The sequence below is a fragment of the Falco biarmicus genome, chromosome 2, assembly GCF_023638135.1.
Source record: "Falco biarmicus isolate bFalBia1 chromosome 2, bFalBia1.pri, whole genome shotgun sequence".
Classification (NCBI taxonomy): Eukaryota; Metazoa; Chordata; class Aves; order Falconiformes; family Falconidae; genus Falco; species Falco biarmicus.
The window spans coordinates 113,650,835-113,660,753 of NC_079289.1; the positions used below are offsets into that span (position 1 = coordinate 113,650,835).

Genomic DNA, 9,919 nt, shown 5'->3' on the forward strand with positions numbered 1-9,919 from the left:
GAGCTCAAAACTGGAGACAGTATGCACATGTGGTCGCACAAGTTCCAAAGAGAGGGGAGCAATCCCTTCCACTGACCTGCAGGCAACACTCTGATATCACCTACTTTCAGTTGACCCTGTTGACCTTCTTCACCGCAAAGGGACACCACTGATGGGTCCAACTGGGGCACTGAGCACTGTCTGGTAACACTGCCCTCCCGTCAGCCTGTCTAGATACATGTCTAGATACATTGTGCATGGTCTAGATACAGATATTATTTTTTTTTTCCCCCAACTTTTCTTTGTCAAACTTTATGAGGTTCCTGTCAGCCTATTTCTCCAGCCTGCTGAGGTCCCTCTAACTAGCAACCCTAACCACTAGCCTGTTGACTGTGCCCCCTTGATTTGGTATCATCTTGTTGAGGATGTACTCTGTCACAGCATCTGTATCATAAAGACATTAAACAGTATCAACCAATTTTCTGCATCATCTAGCGGTCTGCTTATCCAGTATATATGTCACCAAATGGGCTACACTGACCGTACTATGCGCACAAAGTCATCGCAAAAGTTAAGGTGAACAGCACCCACTGCTCTGCTTTTCAGAGAGCCAGTCCACTCACCGCGTAAAGTTACCAGGTTCACCAGGTATCATAAAAATCGGTAAATCCATACTGCCTGACCCCAAACACTTTCCTGTCCTTGGCAGATGTACCTTGACACAGCTTCTAGGAGGATCTGCTCCAAAACCTCCAGAGGACAAAGGTCAGCAATCTGGTACCAGTCCCCAGCATCAAGTACACTCTTTAAGCAGCTGGCCTCAAATTCTCTGGGGAAGTAACACAGCACCCTGGAGACACGGACGGGAAATTCTGCTCCAGTTGTCACAAATTCATTGAGAAATCATTTGAATCAAACTACTGCAGTTACTTCCACAGCCTGTCATTTCTACACCAAACTTAATTTATTTCCTTTCTCACACAATGCCACATTTTTATACTGATAACATCTCATGTCATTGTTAAAGCCATCAGAGTGGGAGACAAAGTTTTAGTCAGGCAGCAAATTGAGGCTTTATGGTCATTTCAGGATTCCTGTAAGAATCACAAGCATGCTGTCTCCACTCCTCTGTTTTGTTCCACACAGACTAGGCGGTATTAAATTAGCTCACCTGCAAGCGATTACCTGATGGCACATTTGCATTGTCAGCAGATGTATGCCTGAATATTCCATGCTTTTGTTAGACCTCATAACATGCAAGCGTCTCTTACCCAAGTCCCACATATAACGATATACCGAACTGGAATAGCTCTGTTAGCTCCCCTTCATAACAGAACCAGAGTGTTTAATTAGGAGTCAGAGGCAAACACGGAGAGGTCCAAGAACTTCACCGGTAACTTTGAAAGGACACAGAAATAAAGCAAGTGCACCGTTTTGTATGAAAATGGAGACACAGAGATACTGACCCCAGCAAGAGGAAAAAAAAAAGTTTGTAAGTGCAGACAAGGAAGGGTCTTCCTAGTTCCTTTACAGTCCTTGCTATCCACCCTCCAGTGCAAATCCTGCGCTCGTTAACAGTGACACACCAGGTACAATGTCTTTCCCCAAAACTTATTTTTGTTTAGCTAAAGGAATCAAGAACAGGAAAGCCTGGTTAGGACAATGAGGTCCTTCCTTGATCCCACCTGCTCAGCCATCTGCACAGGCTGCCCAGAGAAGCTCTAGTCTCCATCCTTGGAGGTATTCAGAAGGCTGAGAGAGCTGGGACTGTTCAGCCTGGAGAAACAGAAACTCAGGGAGAACTTAAAAGTGTATAAAAATATCTAAAGGGAGGGTGCAAAGGAGGAGCCAGGCTCTTCTCAGCGGTGCCCAGCGACAGGGCACGGACAAACACAGGAGGCTCCATCTGAACATAAGGACACTTTTTTGCTATGACAGTGACTGAGCATTGCGCAGAGGTAAGGGAGCCTCCCTCCTTGGAGATACTCAAAAGCTGTCTGGGCTTGGTCCTGGGAACTGGCTCTAGGTGGCCCTGCTTGAGCTAGGATGTTGGACTACTTGATCTCCATAGGCCCCTTCCAACCTCGACCATTCCGCAATTCTGCGAAATCCCATTTTGTCACTTAACTTTCCTACAGTGTTCCAGTATTTTTGTGCTGCCATTATTCTTCCTCTGTAAGACTTAACTCTGGTCTTAAACCCTCACCTCAATTTTCACTATATTATCACAGGCTGACAACTTCTTTCTTCCAGTTCTGCGTCTCGCTTAACTTCATTTGAGATAGGGAGACAAGAAAAGCAAGGAAGGAGAGAGAAAAGGGATTGGTTCCTTCTCCCTAGTCTTGACAACTACCTTCAGCTTCACACAGCTGGATTTCCTGGGAATCAAGACCCCCAAGAATCCTGAAGCAAACTGTCTCACTATGTATTTAGAGGGAATATATCTAGGTAAGCTTACTGGGTTTATTCACACACAGCCTTTCCATCCGGTCTGGCAGAGATGACTTCTATTCTCCAGCCCCGAGAATGTAAAGTGACCAAAAAGCCCCAAAAGACCTACGGATTCTACCTGCGCATTGAGAAAGACACAGCAGGGCATCTCATCCGGAACGTGGAGAAGAACAGTCCAGCTGAAAAGGCTGGTTTGAAGGATGGAGACAGAGTCCTCAGGGTTAACGGTGTGTTTGTAGACAAGGAGGAACATGCACAGGTATGTCTGTCTAATCTGGGGCCCACACCACTCCCTCACCACTATGTGAAGTTTTCTCTTCCAGTTTTTATGGCATCTTCAGCTAGGAAATCCAAGAGCTGAGTCAACTGCTCTGAGTAACTCCCTGCATCATTCATTACCCACCATGGGCACAAAATGTCTTTGAGGTGCCTCCACCCACAATACATACATAAGTGGAGGGATGAGACAACAGAAACAGCAGCCAGTGCAACCCTTGCTGGGGCGAGCTCTTAGTTCAATCACTCCAGCCTCTGCTTGCCATTTTCCTTTGTCCACTACAGGTGGTGGAGATTGTCAAAAATAGCGGGAATTCTGTTGTACTGCTTGTTCTGGATGATGTATCCTATCACAAGGCAGAAAAGGAGGGAGTGAACCTGGAAGAGCTGGGTCAAAAGGTGTCAACAGGACAGCAGCAGGAGCAGCAGTCCCCCCTGCCCACGGCCAACGGAGCAATCGCTGCAGTTCCACAGCCCCGGCTCTGCTACCTCGTGAAGGAGGAGAAAGGCTACGGCTTCTCTCTGAAAAGTACAGGAGGTGAGAGCCTGGGGAAGAGCCGTGGTGCGTAGACACACACGTGCCTGCACACACACACACGGCAGCAGGGACAGAGGCAACCACGGTTAACACACGGGGGCCAGTGGAGACACACAAACTGCTCTTACTGATGGAAAGAAAACCAAGAAGCAGAAAGAGGAATTCAGATGCATCTCTAGTCCATTTCTGTTCAGCGTACACAGTGCATGGTTCTCTGAGGACAATTCCTATGAGGACAATTCCTATAGGGTAGAGAAAAGCTGAAAAAAATATCTAAAAAGAATAAGCTATTTTCTGCTTGTTATTTAAGCCTCCTTACCAAAACCAAATTCATAGTCCCTGCTGAAATACCAGATACACCCTCACGATGCCACATTAAGTCCTGTTCCATTCCTCCAAATCACCTCAGGAATCAGCACACAAGGTTCTAGACAGCTGTAATAAACACTTTCCCTGATTTGTAAGTTATTTTATTTAGAAAGTAAGGGATTTTGAACCTCTTTCCACATACGCCTGTCTTCCAAGGCCAGTCAACAGAATAGGGAAGTCTTCTGGAAAGCATCACCTCTAAAGAGGGTATTTTGGAACGCAATATAATTGAACGACCAAACATGGAAGCCTTCCAAACCAGGAAACTATGAAATTTATAAAACAATAAAAGCGGCTCCTCACTTCAAACTGCGGTGGGGGTACACGTGTGTCAGAAACCAAAGCCCTTTCAGCCATCTTAACCAGCCCCTTTGGCACTCCTGGTAAAGAAATACACGATTGCTTGAGTTGCACATGGTGAACAAATTCCTCCCACCCCCACAGAAGTGATTCTTCCAGGAGAGAATTAAGTGAGAGCGGTGTGTCTGTGTGGAAGGTTTGTAATGCCACTGTAATATCACATCAGCAGAGTCCAAGAATCTTTAAGGACGTCAGTGCTGAGTTTCCTTAACCATGAAATCCAGGTCTAATTCAGTGACTTACCCCGTGTAATAAGTTTTCATTCATTTTAGGACAGAAAGGGTTGTTCATAGTAGACCTTGCACCACAAGGAGCAGCCGCAAAGGCCGGTGTCCAAAACAACGATCGCCTGATTGAAATCAATGGAAAAAATGTGGAAAATGACACCCATAAGGAAGCGGTGGAAAAGGTATTTGTTTGTATACTGATTCATCTTCTGTCCTGGCCCACTTTCACAGCAACCCACCAGGGTTACTGAGGAGGCAGGTCTGGCTGATTTGAATGCTTCACAGTAAATCTTGGAAGCTACTGTCCGTGTATCCTCACCACGGCAGAGCACCCCTCTGCTTTGTCAAGCAGCCTCTTGAACTGACTCTGAATGAGTACTACCATCAAGACAGGCCAAAGAATTTTAAATAACAGAAGTATACTGCTGCCAGGAACCCTATTAAATAAATCATGCTCTGTTCCTAGAAGACCTGGAAATACTCCTAATGGTAAGAGGACAAGTGATCAAATGTGGTTTTCAGGGTAGGAAGAGGGGTAACTCTCTGATGACACAGCACAGAAGAGGGGAAAAATCATGATTTTAGACAGTAGTTCCTTTCTCCCGTTAAGAAGCCCAAAACTAATGAAAATTGCTGTGCAAGTGATTTACCTGGCCTCAGCTGCAAAGAACGTTGCTAATGAGGCTTCCAGCTTTCCACTATTGGCACTGCTAAAATGCAGCTGGAGCAGAAGAGACTTTAGAGAGCCAAGAGACAGGCACTACATGCTCTGCAGTCCAGCATCACAATTCAGTGCACACTAACTACAGAGCCACGCAACACCTGTGTTTTGTTAAGCTACTAGAACAGCAGCAGCAGCGTGATGCTGGTTAAGATGAGTAAAAAAGCGCATCCATTAGACAAGAAATGAATAAGAGAAGGGTGGACTTAGAGAGGCTGAACAGGAAAACAAACCCCAACCCTCAGAATCAGCAATAGCGATGGAAGAGCACCAAGGGAGACAGAAACTTGACTCTTGTCACTGAAATCTAAAATAGTGGTACTGATGGCACGGTATGTCTATACTGTAGAGGTTCACATCCAGATAAGCCAAGCGCTATCTACTGAGGCTCACTGGATTCTACTGGAACTCTATGCCACCCTCATGGCACCCTACAGCTAATGAAATCTAGAAAACTTCCTCATACGTATGCTGCATCTTACATGCCTGAGATCTTGTCATGGTCCAAATTTCTGACAGGAGAGGGGGAAAAAAAAAAGAAAAAAAAAATCAACTTACAGTAGCATGGCCTACACCTTATGACTCATTCCTCAACAGCACCCACACACCACTATCAAAGTATCTACAATTCCCACATGTTGTTGAAGGGGTGACATCTGAGACTAATGTACTATCACAGGTGAGGAAGTCTGAAAATCATGTTATGTTTCTACTTTCAAATGAAGAAACGGACCACTATTACACAAGCCAGAAGATGGTACTGAGCAAAGAGAGTGCCAGCCTACGATTGCTTCCCCTCAAACCACGACTTATTGAGATCCAGAAAGGAAAAAACGGTTATGGCTTTTATCTACGGATGGAACAAAATACTGGTGGTAAGAACCAAGTTCACACACAGACCATGACATTTGCAATAGTTTCTTCCTGTATAAGGTCTGCAGACCTCATTCTCTTTGGCTTCTTACTGGTCATCTAGGAGACGTCCTCTATAGACGTGTTGCAAACAGGGAAATGGTCTCAATCTGAAGTGCAGTTCTGACAATTAGCCTTTCCCGTGCATTCTAATGTCTTTAAACTAGCAAGCGTATGCCTTCACATCAGTCTTTTTCCCCTTCTGATCTCAGATCATGTCATCAAGGATGTTGATTCTGGAAGCCCAGCAGCCAAGGCGGGTCTCAAAGACAATGATATCTTGATAGCTGTCAATGGCGAGCAAGTGGATGGTGTGGACCATGAAAGCGTGGTGAGAAAAATTAAGCAGCCTGAGGCAATCACCACACTGTTGGTAGTGGATAAGGAGACTGATGCCATGTATAAACTGGTAAGAAAATGCAAACTACTGCTAATTGGTAATTTGTCATTACGAAGAGACATACGCAGCAATGGAACAGCCAGTCTGCTCTGATGGACACTGCTTCAACTTGCAGGAAATGTCCAAGATACAGCCACATTTCAGCAGCTCTCCTTGCACTTGTACAACAAGTCACTGAACACCCAAATTTTTGGCCTTTTCCAGATTTTTATAGGCACTAGTGGAACAATTCTAAATTTAAACATGCCACAACAAATGTTCTAAGTTTAAGACAGCAAATTCAGAGCTACACAGCTGTGTAACCATTTATGAACATTTCAAAGTTCCCTTCTCACATAGATCAACGCTGCGCTTTTCTACTCGGCCAGAAATTAATAGCAAATAGTTGTTCACTGCAGCTCAAGTCTGAGCCATTAAAAAGATTTCAGACTATGCTGAGCATGAAAGCCTAATACAGATTTCACAACCGAAGCGTTTCTGTTAAAGTTCTATTTGTCACTCTTTTCAGGCTCAAATTTCCCCCTTCTCATACTACTACAAAGTACAAGATCCAACGCCAGCTAAAACGGAGGACAGAGCGGAGCTGCGCACAGAGCAGAGTGTGAACCACAAGCCAAGGATCTGCAAGATGGTGAAAGGGCCTTGTGGGTTTGGCTTCAGTTTAAACATGATCAAGAACAAACCTGGACTGTTCATCAGTGAGGTACTAACGTAGAATGAGGCACAAGGAAAAGCTCAAGCAGTCTGTTGGCCAGTTTCCTCCCTTCTGCCCTGCGAATACATTCCAGAAAAGCCACAAAAGCCAAGTTTCCTCTCCAGTGCTCTCAGATAAGACCTGTGCTTGATAAAGTCAGACTGACGTTGTAGGACCAAGATAAAAAATAAGCACCAGAAAACATTCCTTATTCTGTTAAGATACCTAGAGGGAAGGGGAATCCAGCTTTTGCATCATTATTTTATTCGTAAGGCTGGCATGCTAACATTTGTAATTTTCTTTTTCCCCCCCATTTACTGCAGAACATCCTAAATCTAAGAGACACCTTCACCCCCCTCTACCCACCTCCTCCGAATTCTACAGCTGGCAGAAGTCAAACCTTGACTGTCTCAAATTCTGTCTGTATCTTCAGCTTTCTCAAGCGGAGGGGTTCCACTCATTACTAAGAAATCCAGGAAATGTAGTAGTTAACTTTATGGGCAGGGACCTGCAAATAATAAGGAAATCTGTTTTCTACCCGTCTTCACGATTCTGCCGTGCCACATTTCTACAGTGAAAGCCTACCAAAGCCAAGACGCATTTTAGATCTCAAACTGATGGGTTCCATGTTTATTACGTCTAGGCCTATTGCCTCTCCCAATTCATTTCTGTCCCAGAAATCTCCCCCTCCCCATGCTTATCTGGCTGCCTTGTAAGGAAAGCAGTCCCACACTAGTCTGGCTAACCATCAGCTGCTAACGCATCTTTCCAAGTTTTATGCTAATATCCCAGTTCAAACTTCCCTTTGCAGGTACAGAACCGCGGGCCAGCTGACACAGCAGGTGTAGAAAATAGTGACTTTCTGGTGGAAGTGAACGGGGTGAATGTGATCAGTGAATCCTACGACAAAGTGGTGGCAAGAATCCAAGACAGCGGTGACAGACTAACACTACTGGTGTGCAGCAAAGACGCTTACAATTACTTCCAGGGCCAGAACATTCCCATCACAGCCTCCATGGCGGATCCCATCCACGACACTGCTTATACAGAAAACCGTCTGTCAGAGCCAGAGGCAAACTCACCTGAACAGAGGGAAAGGGTGAGTAATACTGCATTAAATAGGCGTTGAGGGATCACCTAGGCGATAGGCACGTAACTTTTTGCAGCTAGTACATATTCCTGAGCTAGGATTTTTAACTTGAGCCCGGTTTTTACAAGTCAGTCTATGTTATTAAAAGGGAAGTTGCAGTCTGATTATCATAAACAACTCTTCCTTTCCCCACATGTAATACAGGTATCTTTAATGCGAGATTAAATCACAGAAAGGATGCACATACAAGAGATTTTACGGAACAAGAGAATCCAAATATGGTAATCCTTAATGCAGACGGGAAACAGGCAATACAATCCTGAAAGTACAGGGCAAAGTGCTTAAATACACCGAAAAGCGTAAACCACTTTGGGGAAATCGGGTGAAATATTTCAAAACAGATCGTTTTGTAGAACAATGAACAACTGACAGGTTATGATGACATTTTCTAGGAAATGTGCAGACTTGAAATTATTTTACTTCATGCCACCAGAAAGAACCCGAAGCGTGACAGAAGTCAGAAAAGCGGGAAGGTGTTTCTTCTTGAAACAGTAGTCATTTTGAATCCTCTGTGTAGTCAGCCTTAAAATATTTAAATGTTTCTGTTCTGATCATGCAAGAGACAGACAAGGAAGAATAAGACCAATCCTGTCTCCTATTCGTCACTAGCCTTGTCTGCAAATGTGCTGCTGCAAGTTTTTTCAAAAGTTTCTTAGTCACCAAGCTGCATTTTGCAGATCTGAAGTTAGCACCACTTTTGTGTGCAAATTCAGCTGGTATGGGAATTAAACAACAGGAAACATCTATTGAACAAATTTCTCTCTAAATGTATTTAACCAAAAAGCGCTTCAACAACAAAAATCACATTGGTTGGCTCATTCTGCCATCCAAACAAGTACATTAGTGCAGATGAAAACAGGAGTCCTTCATAACACTGCAGACTACCAAGCATGTTTACGAACTGAAAATAACCAGGATGTATTTGCTACTCTTCTGCAGGCAAGCTCATCCTCCTCTTCACAATCAGCTGCCTCTACAAAGGCAGACAGTGACAACAACGATGACACAAAGTTGTGAGGAGACAAACTGCGCCAAGAAAAGAAAAAGAAACCTTCCAAATCCTCTTTCTTCAATCATTCTTTGCTACTACGCCTCCCAGAACGTGACTATTCCTAGGAGTGCCATACCTGTAAAAGGACTGCAATCTCTTGCTGAAATGCAGCTGCATGAAATAACACCGCAGTGTAACTTGCATCCATTTAATACACTGCAATTGTACTTCACTGGCTTTCTGCCTCGTAAAGTGGGTAGTTAGTCACTTCTCTGAAGGCTTAAATAACTAGAAGTATATAACTCAGTATAGTGCAGCAGAAGGTGGAAACACTTTATAGATTTGTAAGCATCTTAAGACTTTTAAGGATAAACTCTTAATGAAGAGCAACTGATTTCTCCCATCCCCCAGAAGTCAGTTCTCCCCCTAATCCAGGTCCATCAATCTCTGCGGCGACTCTTCCATGCTACACACACAGCAGTACAACCGCTGTGAAACGGCACAAGCCAATGTATTCCGCATTACGCTCCTTTCTCCTGCTAACACTGCAGAAATTTCTTTCAAACATTAAGTTAACTTCATAATTCATAACTCAAGACATTTAAGCACTGTTCTCTCTTCTCTTCATACAGTTGAGGATGATGGTAGCTAGAATAGCACACATAATTCAGTCATGCAGGTTTGTCTAAATGCAAGTTAACACCACATCGTCTTGAATGCAACATAAATGGCTCTTGTAATACTGCTGCTGTATACTTTGCCTCCTTGCTGTACACTGAAGACAACGCAGAAATAAATTGTTTAGAGTGGCTACTTTGCCCCTGCCCAGGTCTTACTCTTACCACCTATGA

General features: G+C 44.2%; 1 protein-coding gene across 2 annotated transcripts; it reads left to right on the forward strand.

Moving 5' to 3' along the window:
* Positions 1–246: 246 nt before the first annotated feature.
* Positions 247–9,094, forward strand: PDZK1 (PDZ domain containing 1). Of its 2 annotated transcripts, XM_056328021.1 has the most exons (8): positions 247–2,689; positions 2,992–3,244; positions 4,246–4,382; positions 5,601–5,796; positions 6,046–6,242; positions 6,742–6,936; positions 7,739–8,026; positions 9,017–9,094. In XM_056328021.1, the coding sequence occupies exons 1-8, from the start codon at positions 2,480–2,482 to the stop codon at positions 9,092–9,094; spliced, it is 1,554 nt and encodes a 517-aa protein (XP_056183996.1). In that variant the 5' UTR covers positions 247–2,479. The 2 variants fall into 2 exon arrangements, with proteins under 2 accessions (XP_056183996.1, XP_056183995.1); XM_056328020.1 differs by lacking the exon at positions 9,017–9,094 and having other exon boundaries at positions 7,739–8,093.
* The last annotated feature ends 825 nt before the right edge of the window (positions 9,095–9,919 follow it).